This window comes from Calonectris borealis, chromosome 22 (assembly GCF_964195595.1).
Source record: "Calonectris borealis chromosome 22, bCalBor7.hap1.2, whole genome shotgun sequence".
Classification (NCBI taxonomy): Eukaryota; Metazoa; Chordata; class Aves; order Procellariiformes; family Procellariidae; genus Calonectris; species Calonectris borealis.
In genome coordinates this window covers 3837176-3860389 of record NC_134333.1, presented here as the reverse complement: position 1 = coordinate 3860389, position 23214 = coordinate 3837176, and the positions used below count along the sequence as shown (strand labels likewise).

Sequence of the window (23214 nt, the reverse complement as noted above, 5' to 3'; positions counted from 1 at the left end):
GTGCACAGAGCACAAGGGCCACTTCAGCCCCAGGGCTCTGGGAATGCTGAAGGAGCTTGGTGCCTGCGGGAAGGCACTCCAACATGTGCCCTATGGTTGGGCTGCTGCATGCCCTGTGCCATTCAGGGACAGCTCACGGATCCTGCTGAGTGCAGAATCAAACCCCACTGTCAGTGCCATGTCTCCGAGGAGCCGGGCGTATCTCCTCTCACACAGCACTTTTCCAGACCAGAGTTGCGTTGTGGCACTTGTGGGGCTGTAGGGTTCCTGGGCCTCAGGAAAGCTGTGCTTGAGGAAGACAAGGCAGCACAGAGCAGTGTTGCATGTTTGGGCACCAGTCACTGTCCTGGGCCTGCCTTCACTCCAGGGGGTGACAGGGGACTCCAGCATGTGGCCCGCTGTAGCTGGTACCAATACTAACTTGTCAACACCTCAGCCATCAGGTTGGAAATGGAAACAGGTGGGCCATGGCAGATGCTGTGCTGAAGGGTGATAGGGCTGCATGGGGAAGCTGTCCCTGCAGCCCATTGGCAATCGTGCTGGCCATGACCCCTAGATCGGGTGATGGAGGGGAGGGACAGGTGGAGTAGGGACTGTGGGCCATCCCCAAGACTATTTACCCATTCCCAATTCCAGCCATCCTTTGGCAACATCTTCTGAGTCTCCTTGCCCAGTACAACTCCACCCAAAGCAAGAGACCACTCTTCCCCAAAAAAAGAGTCAGCTGTGGGACTGCTGACATCCCACATGCCCACAGCTCCTCTTCTTGAGGACAGCAGCTGTCAGGATTCCTCTTCACATGACATGCTGCAGGGCCAAGGGGGTATTTCTGAGCAGAGTTGCAGCAAGGCAAGGACTGATGGCCATTGGCTGTGTCGTGACTCGGGTTGTCTTCCTCAGCTTCAAGAGGCAGTGCCTGAAAGAGGACGCACTGCAGTGTGTCCCACCCTCCAATACCTCTAGGAGTGATGAAGGGTTCCCCTGTGCCCCCACCTCATTCCCCTCCAAAGCAATGGTTATCTTCATCAGCAGTCAGGATGCAGACGGAAAAACCACCTAAGGGACACAGGCAGGGTTGCAGCAAATTTTTAATGAGTCTCAAGAAGGAAATGAGGTCACTCCAAGAGTGGGGAGGAGCAGGAGCAGCCAAGAATCTGTTCCCCTTTTCCTGTGGCAGAGTTCCCACAGGGCATCTGTCGACCTGCCCAGCAAAGGGCAAGCAGATCACTCCAGGCTGGTTTCCTGGGTCCTCCCAGCAGATTTGAAGGGAACACAAGACAGCAGAGAAAAGAGAGAAAAAGGGTGAGTGGAAGACAGGAAAGGTAGACATTGGCTGTGTTTTCCGAGAGCCCAGGCTGGCCCCTTCCAGTCTTGCCCTTGCAGGGCAAGCCAGAGATGGTCAGCTGCTCTTAAAACAGCAGCACAAAGTTTGATTCTCCATCCAGCAGCACGTTCTGAGTTCCTAGGTGTCCTTATCCGAGGCCATTGCCAGCATCTTTAGCAGGGGGGGCATCTGCTGCCACAGTAGCGGCTGGTAATGCAGGAGAGGTCACAGCACCCAGAGTTGATGGGCACTCCATCACAGCTGAGGATGCTGCCAACAGCAGCAGAGGTGGAGGATCCCACAATGGTGTTCTGTGGGTAGGAGCTGAGGATGGGGCCGGGCAGGGTCACCACCACAGGGGAGGGCTCGATGACGACGGTGGAGTTCTGGCACTGCCTGACACAGGGCTCATTGCAGCTGTTGGCCAGTGGGGTCGGGCCACAGGGCTGGCAGGGCAGGCACGGCTGGCACTGGTTGTAGCAGGACATGTCGCGGGGCCTGAGGTGCACCTGGGAAAGAGGGCAGGGAGGAAGCAAAACATGGGGATGCCTGAGGAGCAGCCTGTCACCACACCATGAGGGAGCCAAAGAACATGCAGGGCTGGGAGGTGGAGGCTGTGCTGAGAAGTACAGGGCTTCTTGGGCTCGTCCTGCCTCGCCCAAAAAAGAGCCACCAGCCCCTATGCAGCTACTGTCTAGCCCCTGAGTCCAGAAGCCACCTCCGTACAGCCCCAGCCTCCCTCCATGCCTAACCTCCTCCCCACTTCCCTCTCTCCTAACAAGCAGCCCCATGATCCGGCATAGAAGAAAGCTGGTGTCAGCTGAGAGGTCCACTGAAGTGAGACCTCCTTTTCGAGAAAGCAGAGAAGGAGAAGGGGCTTCAGACTCACCTGGTTCCCACGGAGAAGGAGGCAAGAGAAGGGGATGAGCGAGTGAGGAGTTGGGCTGGCTTTTATCATGGACCTCTACTGCCCCAGGCTGCCAGAGGCATCCCTTGGAGAGGTGCTTATTTTCTGACAAGCTCATCGTGAATGCAAAACATCCCAGCTAATGCTATGGGTTGTGTTTTGGTTTCCTGAATCGCTGCCTTTTCATTTCCTGCTTTATGCCAGGCACATTCCCCAGTGCAGGCATCTTTTGTGTGACAGGATGAGAGGCCCAAGCATTTCCGGTTGCAAAACATGTCAGTGTGGGCAGAGGACTCAGCTCACATGCTGGAGGAGTCCAGGAAAGGACACTCGAGATAAACTAAACAGCTGGCTTAGACAACACTCATACACACACAAATTTAGACTTCTAGTCATCTAGAATTAATTGAGAAGACTCAAGGCACCCAAAGAGAAGCTGTCTACACTGTGCAGGGCCACCGCACAGGTGCCGGACTTGACGGAGTCATCTTCTGCAAGTCCTGTGTCCAAGGGTTCAGCGTGGCTGAGGGAAGACTCATGTGCGCTCGGTGAGAGCGGGAGATGTAGCTGGTGAGAGTAAGGTGCCCCGCTTGAGCCCATCCACCCACACAAAAGCCCTTTCCCTGGTCTCTCTCTGTCCCTGAGTACCGTGGACAGGGATATGGGCTTTAGCCTTGGGACGGAGGTGCTTGTAGGCTCTGGTGGGACAGCCTCTGGGTTCACTTCAGATCACATGATGAAGCAAGGCATGCACACGTGACCAGGTATGCAGGCCCTGCTGTGAGCTTATGCTAGCTGGGGAGTTCAGAGGCCACGATTGGTCAATTGCTGGATCAGTGTGTCCAGAAAGATGATTTGTCCCATTTACCGTGCATGTCTGCTTTGGGATGGGGTAAGTCCCGTCTGTGAGCTGATGGCTCTTCACTGAGTGTGGGAAGAGTCTGTAGTGTCTGTTAGAGGTGTAGGCTCCAGAGGAGGGCCACGAAATAGATCAGAGCGTTGGAACGCCTCTCCTATGAAGAAAGGCTGAGAGAGGTGGGGTTGTTCAGCCTGGAGAGAAGGCGGCTCTGGGGGGACCTTCCTGCAGCCTTTCCATACTTAAAGGGGGCTTATAAAAAGAGCAAGAAAGACGTTTTCCCAGGGCCTGTAGTGGCAGGACAAGGGGCAATGGCTTTAAACTGGTCTTTCCAGACATTTTGCCTCTCCGTGTCCCAAGTCTCTGTGTTCAGGGATAACGTAAAAACTAGAGGACATCCATATTGCTGCAGCCACAACGAATCCCCACATTACAACTGAAAAAACTCCTCCAGCCTTAGATGCTGCCAGCTGTCCTTAGTGATCTCCTTAAGGGAGACAAGGGAGTGTGGGACCAGCCCCAGCTCTGCAAAGGAAGTAGTGCCCCAGTGATGTATTCACACAGCAGCAGAACATGGTGTGCCTGGGACAAGCCAGACTTCCCCCAGGCTGCAAACACGGAGGCTGGGGCACCAGAAATTATACTAACTGAGCCCAGTAAGAAAGGCACTCAGCCTCTTCAAAGCACTCCTTAAAACGCCATTTATTAGCGCTAAGACTAGAAAGAAAGAGAGGAGAGCACAGGTAGCTTTACATCCCTTCAGATGCTGGGAACCCTGAGCTGCTCAACATCAGCTGCTCTCACAGAATGAGAAAATCTCATTTTGAGAACATTTGAGGTTGGAAGGGACCACTGGAGGTCATCTGGTCCAAACCCCCTGCTCAAGCAGAGTCACCTAGAGCCAGTTGCCCAGGACCGTGTCTAGGTGGTTTTTGAATATCTCTAAGGAGGGAGATGCAGTAAACTCCCTGCGACACCTATGCCAGTGCTCAGTCACTCCCACAGCACAGTAAAAAAGTCCCGTCCCCTCGCCAGGGCACAGCACGCTGTACTGATCCCATCCATGGAAGGATTACCCCATCTTGGTCAGTCGAATTTTAGAGCATTTTCTTCAAAGGAAACAGCTCTATTCATCGTTTCAACTGTCAAACACTACAACCCAGCCAGCTGTTTATTGCATGTGAACAAATACCAGCAGCTTTCACATTCTTGTTCCTTAGGCTGTAAATCAAGGTGTTCAGCAGGGGAGTAAGAGCGGTGTGAAGAAAAGGCAGTGCTCTGCCTAGTGACCCTTTCAAAGTCCATTCCCATGTAAGTGAAGACACATGGGCCATGGAAACAGGCCCCAGCAGTGAAATGGGAAGCACAGGTTGAGGCAGCGCTGTGCTTGCCTTCCGCACAGCAGAGCCACAGGATGGTTCTCGCTCTGCACCTGTAAGAAGGGAGGATGAAGAGGAAGCAGCAGAGGGTCACATCACCAACACTGAAGATGATCACGGCCTTGTTGGCCTTGTTTTCCTCTATTTGACACTCATGAGACCATGCCTGGGGTCCTGCGTTCTGTTTGGGGCTCCTCTGTATGTAGGAAAGGGACTGACATGTAGGAGCGAGTCCAGCGGAAGCTCCCAAGGCACTCAGGGGCCTTGAGGAGATGACGCACTAAGAGAGCCTGAGGGAATGGGGCCTTAGGAAAAGAAGGCTCAAGGGAGACCCTATGGGTGTCTACAACTATGTGCTCTGAGGATGTGGAAAAGATGGAGCCAGACTCTTCTCAAAGGTGCGCAGTGGTAAGTCGGGCACAATTTGGAACCTGTGAAATTCTATTTAGGTTTTAGAAAGAGATGTTGTGCAGGCTCTGGCCTTGGAAATTTTCAAGACTTGACTGGGTACAGTCCTGATCAGCCTGATGTAATGGTTCCTTGCTGCTGCTCTTTGCTTTATGGTTTTTCCCTGCTGCATACCTCTTCTTCAGATATTGCTGCAGGCCTGTCTCTTAGAGTACCTGCTCCGGGATATGTCCCTCAGAGGTCACAGTTCAAAGGAAGATGAAAAACATAAATAACATGCTACGTGGCAATGCTCTTTCCTGGAATTGAACGATTACAACGATTTTGGAAAATACTCAGAACTACTCAGCAACCCTCCAGTTGCTGCATGGCCGTGTGCTGGGATCCAGAGGACCTGCTGTCCCCCAGTGCACTCTGTCCATCCTCTGCTGCTTCCTCTTCATCCTCACTTCTTACAGGTGCAGAGCGAGAACCATCCTGGAGGTAGCCCTCCTCATGCCCTACCTTGTGGGCTTCCCCCAGCCCTGCCTCATTTCTTCTGCAACGGGACCAGGCTGTACAGCTCTATCCAAGATCTCAGTGGAGGAGCAGACCACCAGGCAGAGGTGGGGAACAGACCCTGCCGGGAGAAGAGCTGGCCTTAGGGAAAGCTGCCTGGGGGAAGGCCAGGCATGACAGAGCAGCCGTGGGGGCTTAGACACTGGTTGCTGTGTCCTGGTGGGAGCTGGTGGTGGATGAGAGACATGAGGGCCCTGTGATGTGTGGCCTGGCCAGGCTAATTTCTACATCCATCTGTGAGTTGCCTTAGTCCTTCACATCTGTGTAACTGCTGGGCTGTGCAGGGAACTGTTTCGGGGTAGGGGGTGTACACGCGACCTGCCCTGGTTGTTTTCCTGATGCTACCTTTTCATTTCCTGCCTTATGCCGTACACATTCCCTCATGGAGGCTTCTTCTGAGTGCTGGGATTGAGAGGCTCCAGGATTTATGGGGCAGGAATGTGTCAGTGCCTGCAGAAGATTCAGCTCAAGTGCTGCATGGGTGTAGCGCAAGGCAAGGGATGTTGGCCTGGGGCACACTGGTGAGGTTGCCTGTGGCCGAATGGGCAGGAAGGGGCCCTGCAATCCTTGGCTGGTCACCCAAGGGCTTCCTTGCATGAGGACATTCCGTTGCATGAAGGACGTGTCTTTCTCTCCCTCCCAACAGGGTCACTCCAGCGATCACTTGTAGGGTGCCGGGGGGATGCACTGCTGGTTTTCGTAGACTCTTAATCTTTTACCCTGAAACTAAGTGGACCTCCCCAAAAGCTTTGGATATTGATGGCTGCAAAGGTTATTTCCCCCATTATTTCAGCGCTGTTCAAAATCAAATTTATGTGGGCCCTCTTCTACCACTGGGATATTAGAGGGTGGACAGCAGGATGCTTGTAGAGAAAAATCACTTCTTGGCCTGGCACACAGACAATCAGGGGAAGACTTTTGACTTCCAAAAAACTGAGTTGCAATTGCCTACAAGATGTAAAATTTTTGAGGGAGGTCTCCACTTTGCTTAAGTATTCCCTGAACTTATCTTCTTTCACCAAGGACACGTCTCCCTTGCTCCTGGTCTCAAGGACGTAGGGTTCCTAAAAATTCATCTTGCTTGTAAAGATTGAGGCAAAGAAGGCATTCAGCACCTCAGCCTTTCCACGTCCAGTGTAATCAGGCTGTGCAGCATCAGAGACGGCCCACTCATTCAGCTGTGGGACCACATTTCCCCTGGCCTTCCTTTTGTCACCTGTGTCCTTACAGATTCCCTTCTTGTTGCCATTGACACCCCTCACCGGATTCAGTTCCATGTGGGCTTTGCCTTTCCTAACCTCATCCCTGCATGCTTGGACAGCATCTCTCTATTCCTCCCAGTTTATCTGTTCTTGCTTCCACCTCCTGTATGCTTCCCTCTTGTGTTTTGGTTTTGCCAGGAGCTTCTCGTTCATCCCTGCTGGCCTCCAGGCATGCTTGCCTGACTTCCTCCTCATTGGGATGGTTTGCTCTTGAGCTTGGAGGACGTGGTCCTTGAATGTTAACCAGCTCTCCTGGGCCCCTCTTGCCTAAAAGGCCTTATCCCACAGATCTTTTCTGAGCAGATTTTAAAGAGAACAAAGTCTGCTCTCTTAAGGACCCGGGTTGGGAGCTTGCTATTTACCTTCCTTGCTCCCCTCAGGAACTCCACCATTTCATGGTCACTGCAGCCCAGGCTGCCTTTGATCTTCACAGTCCCAACGAGCCCTCCCTTCTCGGTGTGTATGAGGTCCAGCAGAACACTTGTCCTCATTGGATCCTCTATCACTTGGGTGATGAAGTTGTCATCCATTGCACTCCAGGAACCTCCTGGCTTGCTTATGGCCTGCTGTGTTGTCCCTCCAGCAGATATCGCGGTGGTTGAAGTTCCCCAGGAGGACCAGGGCCTGTGAATGTGTGGCTCCTCCTATCTGTAGAGGGCTTCATCCGCTGGTTCTGCCTGGTCAGGTGACCTGTAGCAGACACCCACTGCAATGTCACCCTTACCTCTCTTCTCTTTAATGCTTATCAATATGTTCTCAGTTGCCTCATCGTCCATCCCCAGGCAGAGCTCCATGCACTCTAACTGTTCTCACACAGAAAGAGCAAGTCCCCCTACTTGTCTTCCCAGCCTGTAGTTCCAGAAGAGCCTCTATGTCTTCCTAGAAAGGGTTTTAGGGATTTCTCCACAATGATGCCTTCTAGGCATTTCCTTGCTTGCATGCAACTGCTAGAGGTGATCCTGCTTAAGCCCTGTTTTCTTGATCTTCTTCAAAAAAACAAGGCTTCAAGACACATGTGGCTCCTTTTTAACTTAGAGGGCGGTGAACCTATTTTGTACTTGTAAGCCCTTAGATGGGGCAGGAGCCTTCTGCTTGGTGACAGAAGTTACCAGCTTCCATCCTGGGATTGTCCCCTGGCAATCTGCTCTTAGGAGTTCTACAAGTTGCAGTCAGTTTTTAAGAACCACCATTTAAATACAAAGGAGCAGGCAATTCCATTGTGTCTCAGGCAAGTGGGGCAGAAGACCAGCTTGGCTGAACAATGAACTCTTCACGGAACTGAAGAGGAAAAAGAAATTGTACAACCTCTGGAAGGAAGGTCAGGCTTTGCAGGACGATTACAGAACTGTGGTTCATATATGCAGGGAGAAGACACATAACGCCAAAGCTCAATTCGAATTGAAACTGGCCAGTGCTGTTTTACACAACAAGAAAGGCTTTTTTAAGTATGATATTAGCAAGAGGAGGTCTAAAGAAAACATTGGACCGATACTTGTTGAACATGGTCACCTGACTAATAAAGACAAAGAAAACGAGGAGATGTTCAATGCTTTTTTTGCCGCATTCTTTAACAATACTGATATACACCTTGGGCTGCCCATGACTTGGAGGACCATGACTGCAGGAACTAAAAGAGGGTAGATTTAGACTAGGTATAAGGAATAAATTTTTTACGATGAGGGTGATGAAAGACTGGAAGAGTTGCCCAGAGAGGTGGTAGGTGCTCCATCCCTGGAAAAATTCAAGGTCAGGTTGGACGGGGCTCTGAGCAACCTGATCTAGTTGAAGATGTCCCTGCCCACGGCAGGGGGGTTGGACTAGATGATCTTTAAAGGTCCCTTCCAACCCTGGAACTATTCTATGATGCTAAAAATTATGGAGAAGATCATACTGCGTGCTATTGAAAGGCATTTAAAGAACAGTGCAATCATCAGGCACAATCCACATGGGTTCACAAAGGGAAAGTCCTGTTGAACTAATTTCATATCCTTCTATGATAAGGTCACCAGCCTCATGGATGAAGGGAAGGTGGTGGATGGAGTTTTTCTGGATTTTAGTCAGGCTTTGGATACTGTCCCTCACAGCATCCTTCTGGACAAGTTGTCCAACTGTGGGATGAGCAGGTACACGGTGCGCTGGGTGAAGAACTGGCTGAAGGGCAGGGCTCAAAGGGTTGTAGTGAATGAGGCTACATCTGGCTGGCAGCCAGTCACCACCAGTGTTCCTCAGGGCTCAATTCTAGGGCCAGTTCTATTCCGTATTTTTATCAATGATCTGGATACAGGAGTTGAATGCACCATGAGCAAGTTTGCTGATGATACCAAACTGGGAGGTGCTGTTGACTCTCTTGAGGGACAAGAGGCCTCGCAGAGGCATCTAGATAAATTGGAGCATTGGGCAATCATTAATGGCATGAAATTCATCAAGTCCAAATGCCGCATTCTGCACCTGGGGTGGAGTAACATCAGACACAAGTATAAATTGGGAGAGGAGTGGCTGGAGAGCAGCCCTGTAGAAAGGGAGCTGGGGGTGCTGGTTGACAGCAGGCTCAACAGGAGTCAGCAGTGTGCCCTGGCAGCCCAGAGGACAAACCGCATCCTGGGGTGCATCAACTCAGTACAACCAGCCAGTCAAGAGAGGGGATTATTGCGCTGTATTTAGCCTTGGTGCGGCCTCACCTTGGGTACCGTGTGTAGTTCTGGGCCCCACAATTTCAAAAGGATGTCAAGGTACTCAAATGCATCCATACGAGGGCAACAAAGCTGGTGAAAGGGCTGGAAGGAATGTCCTATGAGGAGTGGGTGAGGACTTTGGGTTTGTCTAGACTGCAGAAAAGGAGGCTGAGGGGCGACCTCATTGCTCTCTACAGCTTCCTGAGAGGGAGGTGCTGGTCTCTTCTCCCTGGTATCCAGTGACAGGATGCGTGGGAAAGGTTCAAAGCTGTGTCAGGGGAGGTTCAAACTCAACATTAGGAAGCATTTCTTTACAGAGAGAGTTTTCAAACACTGGAACAGGCTTCCTGGAGAGGTGGTTGGTGCTCCGTGCCTGTCAGTGTTTAAGAGGCATTTGCCCTTAATAACATGCTTTAACATTTGTTCAGCCCTTCCATTCCCTTCCCCTCCCCTCCCCTTGCTCAGTGATTGCACTTACCTTAATACTAGGGGAAGACTAGTGAGCCTGCAATCACTGCCTGCAAATCGGCCAGAGCAACTATGGGTGCTGCCATTACCCACTGAGGGAAAACATGAGGGCTGATACAGTCTACTCTTTGGATGCTGAAATGAGGGACATTCTCCAGAAACCAGCTTTGGTGGCTTACAGGAAAGCTAAGGGGTATAGGGCAACTCTACAAAAGTATTTACCCATGAGAAGCAGAGCCTCTTGAGGACTCCAGCCCTGTTGTTCAGGAAGTGCCTGACAATATGCACCCACAGTACTGGAAGAATGCGCAGGTGCTCGTAGGTAAACAAGGGCAGCACAAGCATATTTCTGCTTGAGACCACAAGGGAAGGTTTGTATACAATAGAGATGGCATTAAGGGGTCCAGCCTGCTTGGTTTACTCCAATGTGTCCTTCAGACTTGTGGCCCATCTGAGAAGACCTAAAGGCTGGAATGTTTTTATAAAAGCCATGGCTGTGATGAATGTCCCGTCTTCTGTCATGGGTTACACAACAACCGGGTTCTCCGGGAACAATGAAAAGTAATGCAGGAGAAGCATCACTCACACCACCTAGGAAGAGGAAGATCACTAAAACCCAGTGATACACCTTGTAAAGTTTACTGTTGAAATGAAAATATTGATAAAATCATGGAATCATATGATGGTAGGAAGGGACCTTTAAAAGGTCATCTAGTCCAATCCCCCCGTGCCATGGGGGTTTATATTCATAAACCCTTTAAACTTTGCTGTCTGTAGTGTCCGTTTAAAAAACATGTTGGAGTGAAGTGGGCTGAGCTTCGAGAGCACACGCTCAGCCTTGCATTTGGGATGTAAGTCTTAGTTAGAGAATACAGTTATGAAAATTGCTTCAAGAGATGCTGGTCTGGATGTTCTGAAACATATTTTGAGTAGCTGGTCATGGGGAAAGCTCATCTTCATATTTTACAAAACGCATCAGCATCTATGAGGCCTGAGCTCCATAGAGACCCTGGGCAAGGGGCCAAGCCAGAGCTGGGACCCATGGTTGCCTTGGGTCTAGGTGGCCTTGGTCCTGATGCTCATTGTCCCTGTGTTGCCTCCTGACTCAGCACTGATTCCCACAGAACCTGGGCTGAGGAGACGTGCACCCCCATCCTCACGCCACGCGATGTCCTCCGTCCTGGTGCTGTGTTGCTGGCGGTGTGTGGAGTCTGTGTGAGGGCAAACCCCCGCACCACAGGGTCCCAGACTCTGCAGATGTGGGAAGGACCCGGCCTGTGTGTGGGGAGCAGCGGTGGTGCACAGAGCACAAGGGCCACTTCAGCCCCAGGGCTCTGGGAATGCTGAAGGAGCTTGGTGCCTGCGGGAAGGCACTCCAACATGTGCCCTATGGTTGGGCTGCTGCATGCCCTGTGCCATTCAGGGACAGCTCACGGATCCTGCTGAGTGCAGAATCAAACCCCACTGTCAGTGCCATGTCTCCGAGGAGCCGGGCGTATCTCCTCTCACACAGCACTTTTCCAGACCAGAGTTGCGTTGTGGCACTTGTGGGGCTGTAGGGTTCCTGGGCCTCAGGAAAGCTGTGCTTGAGGAAGACAAGGCAGCACAGAGCAGTATTGCATGTTTGGGCACCAGTCACTGTCCTGGGCCTGCCTTCACTCCAGGGGGTGACAGGGGACTCCAGCATGTGGCCTGCTGTAGCTGATACCAATACTAACTTGTCAACACCTCAGCCATCAGGTTGGAAATGGAAACAGGTGGGCCATGGCAGATGCTGTGCTGAAGGGTGATAGGGCTGCATGGGGAAGCTGTCCCTGCAGCCCATTGGCAATCGTGCTGGCCATGGCCCCTAGATCAGGTGATGGAGGGGAGGGACAGGTGAAGTAGGGACTGTGGGCCATCCCCAAGGCTATTTACCCATGCCCAATTCCGCCATCCTTTGGCAATGTCTTTTTCTGAGTCTCCTTGTCCAGTACACCTCCAGCCAGAGCAAGAGGAGCACTCTTCCCCAAGAGTCTGTGGGACTGCTGACCTCCCTGGGACCTCCCACATGCCCACAGTTCCTCTCCTGAGGACAGCAGCTGTCAGGATTCCTCTTCACATGACATGCTGCAGGGCCAAGGGGGTATTTCTGAGCAGAGTTGCAGCAAGGCAAGGACTGATGGCCATTGGCTGTGACATGACTAGGGTAGTCTTCCTCAGCTTCAAGAGGCAGTGCTTGAAAGAGGACGCGCTGCAGTGTGTCCCACCCTCCAATACCTCTAGGAGTGATGAAGGGTTCCCCTGTGCCCCCACCTCATTCCCCTCCAAAGCAATGGTTATCTTCATCAGCAGTCAGGATGCAGACGGAAAAACCACCTAAGGGACACAGGCAGGGTTGCAGCAAATTTTTAATGAGTCTCAAGAGGGAAATGAGGTCACTCCAAGAGTGGGGAGGAGCAGGAGCAGCCAAGAATCTGTTCCCCTTTTCCTGTGGCAGAGTTCCCACAGGGCATCTGTCGACCTGCCCGGCAAAGGGCAAGCAGATCACTCCAGGCTGGTTTCCTGGGTCCTCCCAGCAGGTTTGATGGGAGCACAAGATAACAAAGAAAAGAGAGAAAAAGGGTGAGTGGAAGACAGGAAAGGTAGACATTGGCTGTGTTTTCCGAGAGCCCAGGCTGGCCCCTTCCAGTCTTGCCCTTGCAGGGCAAGCCAGAGATGGTCAGCTGCTCTTAAAACAGCAGCACAAAGTTTGATTCTCCATCCAGCAGCATGTTCTGAGTTCCTAGGTGTCCTTATCCGAGGCCATTGCCAGCATCTTTAGCAGGGGGGGCATCTGCTGCCACAGTAGCGGCTGGTAATGCAGGAGAGGTCACAGCACCCAGAGTTGATGGGCACTCCATCACAGCTGAGGATGCTGCCAACAGCAGCAGAGGTGGAGGACCCCACAATGGTGTTCTGTGGGTAGGAGCTGAGGATGGGGCCGGGCAGGGTCACCACCACAGGGGAGGGCTCGATGACGACGGTGGAGTTCTGGCACTGCCTGAAACAGGGCTCATTGCAGCTGTTGGCCAGCGGGGTTGGGCCACAGGGCTGGCAGGGCAGGCACGGCTGGCACTGGTTGTAGCAGGACATGTTGCGGGGCCTGAGGTGCACCTGGGAAAGAGGGCAGGGAGGAAGCAAAACATGGGGATGCCTGAGGAGCAGCCTGTCACCACACCATGAGGGAGCCAAAGAACATGCAGGGCTGGGAGGTGGAGGCTGTGCCGAGAAGTACAAGGGCTTCTTGGGCTCGTCCTGCCACGCCCAAAAAAGAGCCACCAGCCCCTATGCATCTACCGCCTAGCCCCTGAGTCCAGAAGCCACCTCAGTACAGTCCCAGCCTCCCTCCATGCCTAACCTCCTCCCCACTTCCCTCTCTCCTAACAAGCAGCCCCATGATCCGGCATAGAAGAAAGCTGGTGTCAGCTGAGAGGTCCACTGAAGTGAGACCTCCTTTTCGAGAAAGCAGAGAAGGAGAAGGGGCTTCAGACTCACCTGGTTCCCTCAGAGAAGGAGGCAAGAGAAGGGGATGAGCGAGTGAGGAGTTGGGCTGGCTTTTATCATGGACCTCTACTGCCCCAGGCTGCCAGAGGCATCCCTTGGAGAGGTGCTTATTTTCTGACAAGCTCTTCGTGAATGCAAAACATCCCAGCTAATGCTATGGGCTGTGTTTTGGTTTCCTGAATCGCTGCCTTTTCATTTCCTGCTTTATGCCAGGCACATTCCCCAGTGGAGGCATCTTTTGTGTGACAGGATGAGAGGCCCAAGCATTTCCGGTTGCAAAACATGTCAGTGTGGGCAGAGGACTCAGCTCACATGCTGGAGGAGTCCAGGAAAGGACACTCAAGATAAACTAAACAGCTGGCTTAGACAACACACATACACACACAAATTTAGACTTCTAGTCATCTAGAATTAATTGAGGAGACTCAAGGCACCCAAAGAGAAGCTGTCTACACTGTGCAGGGCCACCGCACAGGTGCCGGACTTGACGGAGTCATCTTCTGCATGTCCTGTGTCCAAGGGTTCAGCGTGGCTGAGGGAAGACTGATGTGCGCTTGGTGAGAGCGGGAGACGTAGCTGGTGAGAGTAAGGTGCCCCGCTTGAGCCCATCCACCCACACAAAAGCCCTTTGCCTGCTCTCTCTCTGTCCCTGAGTACCGTGGACAGGGATATGGGCTTTCGCCTTGGGACGGAGGTGTTTGTAGACTATGGTGGGACAGCCTCTGGGTTCACTTCAGATCACATGATGAAGCAAGCCATGCACACGTGACCAGGTATGCAGGCCCTGCTGTGAGCTTATGCTAGCTGGGGAGTTCAGAGGCCAAGACTGGTCAATTGCTGTATCAGTGTGTCCAGAAAGTTGATTTGTCCCATTTACCGTGCACGTCTGCTTTGGGATGGGGTAAGTCCCGTCTGTGAGCTGATGTCTCTTCACTGAATGTGGGAAGACTCTGTAGAGTCTGTTAGAGGTGTAGGGTCCAGAGGAGGGCCACGAAAATGGTCAGAGCGTTGGAACGCCTCTCCTATGAAGAAAGGCTGAGAGAGGTGGGGTTGTTCAGCCTGGAGGGGAGAAGGCTCTGGGAGGACCTTCTTGTGGTCTTCCAGTATCTAAAGAGGCATTTTAAGAAAGAAAGAGAAATATGTTTTATCATGGCCTGTAGTGGCAGGACAAGGGGCAATGGCTTGAAACTGAAAAAATGTAGACTTTGGTTGGACATAAGGAAGGAATATTTTACAATGAGGGTGATGAGACACTGGTTGGCCAGTTGGCCAGAGATGTTGTGGATGCCCCACCATTGGAAGTGTTCAAGGTCAGGTTGGATGAGGCTTTGAGTGGAATGTGTTTGGCAAGGTGAGGCAAGAGTGTTTTTGCCAACACCTGCTAAACGGGGAAGGAGGAGTTTAAAGTAGGTATGGAGGGGGAGGTCTCCCAGAGACTGAAGAGAAGGGAGAGCACAAGGGGTAGAAGCGGTATGCATGGGGGGCAGCACGCCAGGGGAGACTCTCTCGCTTCCCCTCTGCACAGGTGGTGGTGGAGTTAAATACCTGCTACACACCTCCTGCTCAAGAGGAGGAGGCAGATGATGCCTTCTTCAGGTGGTTGGGGAGAGCCTCACAGGCCCTTGCACCCATGGGTGACTTTTACCACCTCAGTATCTGCTGCAGGAGGAAAATGGCTGGGCACAAGCAAACCAGGACATGGCTGGGGCATATGGAAGACAAATTTTTGATGCAGGCAATCCATGAACAGACTCGGAGAGAGGCTCGGTTAGACCTGCTACTCACAAATGAGGAAGAACTCTTGGACAATGTAAAGTTCAAGGGCAGCCTTGCCTGCAGTGACCATGAGACTGTGGACCTTAAGATCCTCAGAGGACTGACCAAGACAAACAGGATGACTACTGCCCCCGACTTCAGAAGAGCACATCATTGTTTTGTCAGGGACCTACCTGCTTGTCAGGATGCCATGGGAAACTGCCCTAGAGTGCAGAGGTTCCCAGGAGAGCTGGAGAACCTTCAAGGAGAGCCTCCTCAGAGCACAAGGATGGTCCCCTGCAATGTGCGGAAAGGTGAGCCAGGAAAAGCCAGAGCACAGCTGGAGTGGAACCTTGGAAGGGAGGGAATGAGGAAAGGTACCTCTGAGTCTATTGGCAGCAAAAGGAAGGCTAAGTAGATGTGGTCTCATTGCTCGGTGAGGAAGAGAACCTGGTGACAAATGACAGGGAAAAGGCTGATGTACTCGATGACTATTACTCCTCAGTTTTTACTGATATGGCTTCTCCTCAGGACTACCACATCCCTGAGCCTCCCCGCAGACTCCATGGGAATGAAGCAGCACCCACAGTAGTGGAAGAAAGAACTAAGGAGCTCTTCCTACCATTTGGACATACACAAGTTCACGGGACCACTTGGGATGCATCCAAAGGTATTCAAGGAGTTGACTGGGCAGTCCCAACTCAGTCCCTGGAAAGAAGATGGAGGAAATGCTCTCAGAAGCCCATCCTAAACTCATGAAAGGCAGGAAGGGGGTTCAGTGCACACACAAATTCACATACATGGGCACAAACACATGCGTGAGTTTACACGCACTCAAAGAAAAACTCATACGTGTGCACTTGTAAAGAGGTGTGTGCATAGACCTGCAGATGGCATCATCATTGCGAAGGACCTGAGGTACCTTCTGCTTCTTACAAGGTTTAGTGTGGGAGAGTTAGGAAGTCCAGCTGTGCTGCTCTTGATGATGGTTATTAAGAGTATGATGAGGGAAACGAGATTTCAGACATGCAAGTGAAACGCCCTTATAAAGCTTTTGGCCTTTGGTCATTCTGAGATACGTTTCATGAGCCATAATTCCCTCTTGATGGAGGACATAGGTGTGGGGATTTCCATTCTTCCACTTGTACACTTTTGTCAAGACATCTGAATTGTCATGCAGGAAATAGGATATGAGACTGTAGTAGCTGCCAAGAGACATTTCCACCGATCAGAGGGAGTGAGATTTACACATAAAAACACCCTCTCCCCGCAGAACGGCAGCCAATTCCTGAGCACAAAATCTCTCTGAGCCTGCCTGCAGCTCTCTTGGGAAGTGCACCCAAGAGCATCCTTGCTGATCTTCACGTTCCCCTGCATGCTCTGTAACAGAGCAATTTGATCTACCTCAGAAAGACACCGTTTCACTGCCTCATTTCTGTGCTGACTGCCCTCAGCTCCCATATGTTTAGCTCCAATCTCCAGCCTCAACGCATTCAGCAGCATGGGCGACATTTTCCTGCTACTCCTGCCCATGCGTGCTGGGCATGACCCCTCAACTGGGTGGTGGAGAGGAGACAAAGGTGGAATATCAGCTATGGGCCATCCCAAGGGCTCTTCCTTGCTTTACCACTCTTGTCATTCTGCAAAGCAAATCACCTTCTGAAGCCCCACACCCACCCCCTGCCACCCTGGCCATAGCAAGACTAAAGACCTTCCTCAAGAGCTCATGGGGCTGCTGACCCCTCAGGGCCTCCCGCCTCTTTGGGCATTTGTGGGCAGAGACACAGCAAGGCAAGGCCTGATGGTCCCTGGCAGCAGAACAGCCAGGGATGACTTCCTCAGCTCCAAGGGATGGTGCCCAAAAAAGGAGCCTCTGCAGGGAGTCCCAACCTCCCATTCCTCTCCCAATGGAGAAGGGTCTCCTTGTTCCCTCACCCTTTTCCACCCCATAGCAACACCTTTCTCCTTTGGCAGCTTGGGGAGCGTCCACAGAGGGAAGGAGCACATGGAGGCCAGGCTTGAATGCAGCAGAATTTTAATGAGACAAAAGAGGGAAACAAAGTCACTCCAAGTAGAGGACAGCAGTGCAGGGAGCAGCAGTGCAGGGAGCCCTGGGGGCAGCCAAGAGTCTGCGGTCCTTGGCTGTGAAGAAGTTCTTGCATGATGTCAGTCTGCCTGCCCCATAGAGGGACAGGAGACAAATCGTCCCCCTAGGCCGGCCCTGCGGGGACCTTGCTGCCCAGGGGAACTGAAGCAAACAAAGCAAAGGGATAGAAAGGCAAAGTCATTCAGATGTACTGAAAACTCATGCAAAATCTTGATCCCCTGACTAGCACCATGCTGAGTTCCTCAAGGTGTCTTCTTGGGGCTTTCCCAGCATCTTTAGCAGGGAAGGCACCTTCTGCCATAGTAGCGGCTGGAAATGCCAGAGAGGTCACAGCACCCAGAGGTGATGGGCACTCCATCACAGCTGAGGATGCTGCCAACAGCAGCGGAGGTGGAGGATCCCACAACGGTGTTCTGCGGGTAGGAGCTGAGGATGGGGCCGGGCAGGGTCACCACCACGGGGGAGGGCTGGATGACAACAGTGGAGTTCTGGCACTGCCTGACACAGGGCTCATTGCAACTGTTGGCCAGCGGGGTCGGGCCGCAGGGTCGGCATGGCAGGCATGGGTTGGAGCAGGACATGTCTCGGGCCTGGAGCTGCACCTGGGAGAGAAGCAAGGGGAAGCAGAGCACAAGAGTGGGTGAGGAACAGCCTGGTTAAACTATCACAAAGGAGCCAAGGCTAATACTGAGTGGGGAGTTGAAAGCTATGCCAGGACCCACACAGTATTCATCACTCAATAAAAAGCAGCCTGGCCTGGAGAGGTGCTCTCCTAATTCGTAAACCAAAAGCCCCCTCAGACACATCCCAGCCTCTCTCTAAGCAGACCTCTTCCCCCCTTCCCTCTGTCATGATGAGAACATGCAAACCCCAGCACAGGACAGAGCCAATATCAGCTGAGATGTTCATCAAGGAGAGATCTCGCTTTGAAGAGGAGGAGAAGGGGCTCCAGACTCACCTGCTTCCCAAGCAGAAGGAGGCAAGAGAAGGGGATGAGAGAGCAAGGACCTGGGCTGGCTTTTATACCTGCCCTTCGTTGCCGCAGTCGCAGAGGCACCTTTTGGAGAGGTAGCAATTTTCTGAGAAGCTCATCTTGAATGCAAACCATCGCAGCTAATGATATGGGCTGTGCTTTGGTTTCCAACACTGCTGCCTTTTCATTTCCAGGTTTGTGCCATGCCCATTCCCTGATGAAGGCTTCTCCTGAGCACTCACATGAAAGGCCCCAGGATTTCAAGGGCAGGAATGCAGTAGTGCAAGTAGAAGACTCAGCTCAAGAGCTGGATGAGCCCAGAGCAGGCAAGTGATGTCAGCCTGGGTCACTCTGGTGGGGCTGTTTGAAGTGCTGTTCTCAGGAAGAAGGTCCAGTGTTCCTCAGCTGGATGCCATGGGCTCCCACGCATGAGGATGTGCCATGTCCTTGTCTTTCTCTCCCTCCTCAGCTCACCCCCATGGTCATTTCTTGTTGCCTCCCCAGGTGTGCGCGTTGTGCTCCTAGGTTTTGACCCTATCCTGCCTAAAACTGCCCAGTCCCCAAGGGTCCTCAGCAGAGTCCATGGTTCGTTGTCTTCCTATGTGTGTTCTTTACTTGTGTGGACTTGTAAGCAGCCAGGTTTGTGAGGATGCCCAGGGAGCACAAATTTGTGCAGGATTCCATGCCAGTGTGCATGAGCCTGTGTGTGTATGTCCTTGTGTGTCACTCATCAGGGGGAATGTGCTGCCCATGGCAGGGACACTCTCCACTGCTCTCTCCATGAGCACTGCAGAGCAGCAGGTTCCCAGGGTCAGAAGGAGCCTGAGTGCAGTTGAAAGGTGATGGCACCAGCCTGCTAGAGATCTGTCCAGGGAAGAGACCCTGAAATGCAGCCCCGGTCTCCTGAGCCCTCCTTTTCCTGCCCCTGCAGAGCTCACGCACTGCCGCTGCCTATTTCAGGCCCCAACAAGGATGGTTTCACTCCAGTTTGGATCCTTACTTTAATTCAGTCTAACGATATTGGATGTGTCTCAGCATGGCTGGCAGTCCCCCCTCCTTGCCTCTCCAGGCCAATACACAGCTGCCCTGGAGAGCAGCACTGGAGAGTTGAAAAGGGTGGGCTTTGCTTTATGGGCAAGGAGAAAGGCTGAGGAATGCTGCCGACCATGTGCTGGCCATCCCTGAGTGGATCTGCTTCCAACGCAGTGTCGGTGGTGTCTGGGATGGGACACAGGACCCCCCTGTATCCAAGCCAATGTCAAATGTACTTGTGCAGCTCATTGACCAAGTGGTGTGTGAGGCAGGGACTGAGACCTTGGATCAAACAGGTACTGAATGAAAGGAACATGAAGCCTGACATCACTGTGCTGGGAGTGGAAGAACAGACTCAATGGCTTGCACAGGAGAGCCAGAGAACTGATGACTACTTTGGACTTGAGCCCACAAGGACCTTCATGCCCCACATTGGAATCTCAGTTCAACTGCCCAGCAACTGCCCCTGGGAGGGGAAGGACATTGGATTCAAGACCACATCCCCCAAAGCCAGCTGCTGTCCAACAGGGGTGTCCACTATAGACCCTCTTTCTGACGTGGGCTGTGCACAGTGGGTCTAACGCATCTCCCCTCCTGAATGTCTGTCAGCCTGAGCTCAGGTCCTACTTGCAGGCAGTGGACCCAAGGGTTTCCCCCCTTCCCTTAGGGACCTTTGGTGAGATCAGTGCCAGGGAGCTCTGCTGGGAGAGCTCAGCCAGGGCTGATTCCCCTCTCCATGGAGCTGCTGCTGAGCTGAAGCTCCAAAGTAGCCAAAGGCCAACCTCATTGCTTTCTCAGGAGGTAACAGGTACGGTGGAGAAGGGAAGGGCAGGAGAGGTGTGTACCTGGAGTTTAAAAGGACCTTTGACACCCTCTCCCGTACTTCCTGAGGATTAATGGGTTCATTAGGAGGCTGATAAGGTGGGTGCAAAATTGGCTGGACTACCAGGCTCCAAGAGTTGTGACCATGAAGAAATGGGCCAACTGGAACCTCATGAAGGTCAAAAAGAGCAAGGGCAAGGTTTTGCGTCTGGGGTAGAAACCAGACCATGCAGTCACACATGTTGGGGAGTCACTGTCTAGGAAGCAGATCCACAGAAAAGGCTGCATGGTTTTAGGAGACCCTTAGTTGAACCTAAGAGAGCAGTGTGCCCTTTTGGCAAAGAAGACCAACCGCATCCTGAGCTGTGACAGCCAAAGTGTTGCCAGCAGGTGCAGGAAAGTGTCCCTGCCCCTCTCGTGCTTGTGAGACCATATCTGGAGTACTGCTTCCACATTGGGGCTCTCGGGTTGAAGACATACAGAAGCAACTCCAACTATGGCCACCAAGGGGGTTAGGGCACTGTCAAACATGGCAAGTGAGGAGAAGCTGAGAGAACTGGGCCTGCCCATCTTGGAGAAGAGATGTCTCAGGGAAGACCTTCTTGCTTTCTACAACTACTTAATCAGAGGAGGCAGAGAAGATGCACCAAGACACTGGAAGTGCTCAGCAATAGGAGTAGAGGCAAAGGACAAGCAACTGAGGCATGAAGAAATCCGATTAAGCAACAGGCTAAAAGAAATAAGAACTGGAACGGGTTTCCCAGGGACGTCGTGCAATCTCCATCCTGGGAAGTGTTCAAGGATGGACTGAATGGGATCTTGAGCAACCTGGTCTACTGGGATCTGTTGTGAGCAGGGGGTTGATCTAGAACCATAGAATCATAGAATCATAGAATCATTAAGGTTGGAAAAGACCTCTAATATCATTGAGTCCAACTGCCAACTCAACACCACCATACCCACTGCACCATGTCCCTAAGAGCCTCTTCTACACGTCTTTTAAATACTTCCAGGGATGGTGACTCAACGACTTCCCTGGGCAGCCTGTTCCAAGGCCTGACCACTCTAAACCTCCCTTGGCGCAACTTGAGGACATTTCCTCTTGTCCTATCGCTAGTTACTTTGGAGAACAGACCAACACCCACCTCGCTACAACCTCCTTTCAGGTAGTTGTAGAGCACGATGAGGTCTCCCCTCAGCCTCCTCTTCTCCAGACTAAACATCTAGATGACCTCTGGAGGTCCCTTCTCACCTACATTCTGACTGTGTAATTCCCACCTCACCCCTGCCCTCCCTGACCCCTGCACACCCATGGGCACGTGTGTCCTCACACCGCCTTTGCCTCAACACAACTTTTAGGCATTGTGCTGGGACTGCAGAGGGGCAGCTGAAGGGAGGCTCTCACCCTCCTCACTCCCACCTGCAGGACACCAGTGGCTGCTGTTTCCAGCCCCTGAGCTCGGAGACGGCTCTGGGAAGCTGGTCCATCTCCTGAGGCAGGGCCCTGCTGCTGCCCCAGGCTGCCCCCGGCGCTGTGCAGCCTTATTCTTGCTGGGGAGTCCTTGCTGGAGGAGGGGAGAGCCCATTCCCCGGGAGAGCAACTTGCACCCCTGCAGAGCCACCGAGCCCTCTCAGCCCTGGCGAGACCCCGAGCGGCGCCGGTGCAGGGCTCAGCCCCGGGGCGGAGCTGGCGGCGGCGCAGAGGAGAGGAGGCGGTGGAGAGGAGGCGCCGCGGCCGGAGCAGAGAGCCGGGGCTGGAGGGGGGCAGCAAGGCGCGGGCGGCGGAGCGGAGGGATGCAGCGGTGCCGGGGCGCAGGGCTGGTGGCGCTGGCCGCGGTGCTCCTGGGTGCATGGGGCTGGCGGTGGTGGATGGGGCCGGGCTGTGCCCGGGCTGTTCCCCCGGGAGCCCAGCGCCAGCTCTTCCCTCTTTTTTTTCTCTCTGCCATCTCTCGTCCCCCTTTCCCAGCTCTGTCGCATCCCCTCTTCGTAGTCTCCTTCATTCCCATCATCTCTAGCATTATGAGTTGCTTGCATATACGTCTGCCTTTCCATGCACCCACTCTTTTCTCTGGGAATTCAGCAGTTATTATTGCCCTGATTTCAGCCCTCTTTCACTGTAACACCCACTCTCGCTCTCCACTCTTCCTCTCTTCATCCGTCCGTCCACCCCTCTTTTTACCCATCTCTCCAGGACCCTACCAGTTCTAACCCCTCTTCCTACTCTCTGACACCCCTCTCTCATCTCTCCCTATGATTTCTTCTTATCTGTAGGCACAAGGTTGCTTTCCTGCACCTCTCCATTATTGCATACATCCACACATCCCCCCCCTGTGCATTCAGCATTTCTTCTTCTTCTGGATTCAGCCCTCCTTCCTTCACTGTAACACACCCATTATCCTGTCTCCTCCTCCCCTCTTCATCCATCCATCCATAAATCTGACTTTCATCCCATTTCTGCATGCATCCATTCCCAATTCCCCCCAGCCTTCTCCCCTCACTCCACACACCCACACCACAATCACTCTCCATCCCTGGTCATGAGCATATCTACCCATCTGTTCCCATCCGGCTCTGTCTCACTGCCGCTCTTCCTAACCATTTCTCTGGGAAAATCAGAGCTGGGTGACCTTTGGCGATCTTTGGCCTTTCCTTCTCCTTTCTCGGCAGTGGCTGCGGGCAGAGCCCAGGTGCAGCAGGAGCCGTCGGCAGAGACCACCGAGGGCACCGGCATCAGCATCAACTGCTCACACCCCAACATACAGTCAAACGACTACATCCTCTGGTACTGTCAGCTCCCGGGCCGAGGCCCCGCATTCCTGGTGTTCGGTCACAAAGGGCCCAAGGATCTGCAGGAGCCGCCGGGGCGACTGTCAGTGGTGGCAGACCGCCAGTCCAGCGCCCTGTGGCTCGCCCAGCCCCGGCGCGTGGATGCGGCGGTGTATTACTGCGCCGTGGGAGACACGGGGAGAGGAGCCGGGGCTGCGGCCGGGCACGAACCGCCGCGGGCGGGGCCGGGCGTGTGTGTCGGGGGCGGGGGGACAGCCCCGGACGGGTCCGCCAGGGGGCGCTGCCGCTCTGCCCAACGGGGCCACCTCGCTCCGCCCCACTCTGCCTGGCCTCAGGCCCCAGAGCGATTTCCCCCCCCAACCGGCACCGGCATCGGCAC

General features: G+C 53.1%; 2 protein-coding genes across 2 annotated transcripts in view; both read right to left on the bottom strand.

Moving 5' to 3' along the window:
- Positions 1–1257: 1257 nt before the first annotated feature.
- LOC142092080 (feather keratin Cos1-1/Cos1-3/Cos2-1-like) lies at positions 1258–2350 on the bottom strand. Its single transcript, XM_075171816.1, has 2 exons — positions 2214–2350; positions 1258–1833 (listed from the first exon to the last, which is right to left on the bottom strand). The coding sequence occupies exons 1-2, from the start codon at positions 2280–2282 to the stop codon at positions 1498–1500; spliced, it is 405 nt and encodes a 134-aa protein (XP_075027917.1). The 5' UTR covers positions 2283–2350; the 3' UTR covers positions 1258–1497.
- Positions 2351–12206: 9856 nt separating this feature from the next.
- Positions 12207–23214, bottom strand: part of LOC142091660 (feather keratin Cos1-1/Cos1-3/Cos2-1-like) — a 44918-nt gene continuing 33910 nt past the window's right edge. Inside the window, exon 2 of the mRNA XM_075171055.1 lies at positions 12207–12969. Within this exon, the coding sequence (XP_075027156.1) occupies positions 12634–12948 (315 nt within the window). The 5' untranslated portion in view covers positions 12949–12969 and the 3' untranslated portion in view covers positions 12207–12633. The remainder of the gene's footprint in view (positions 12970–23214) is intronic.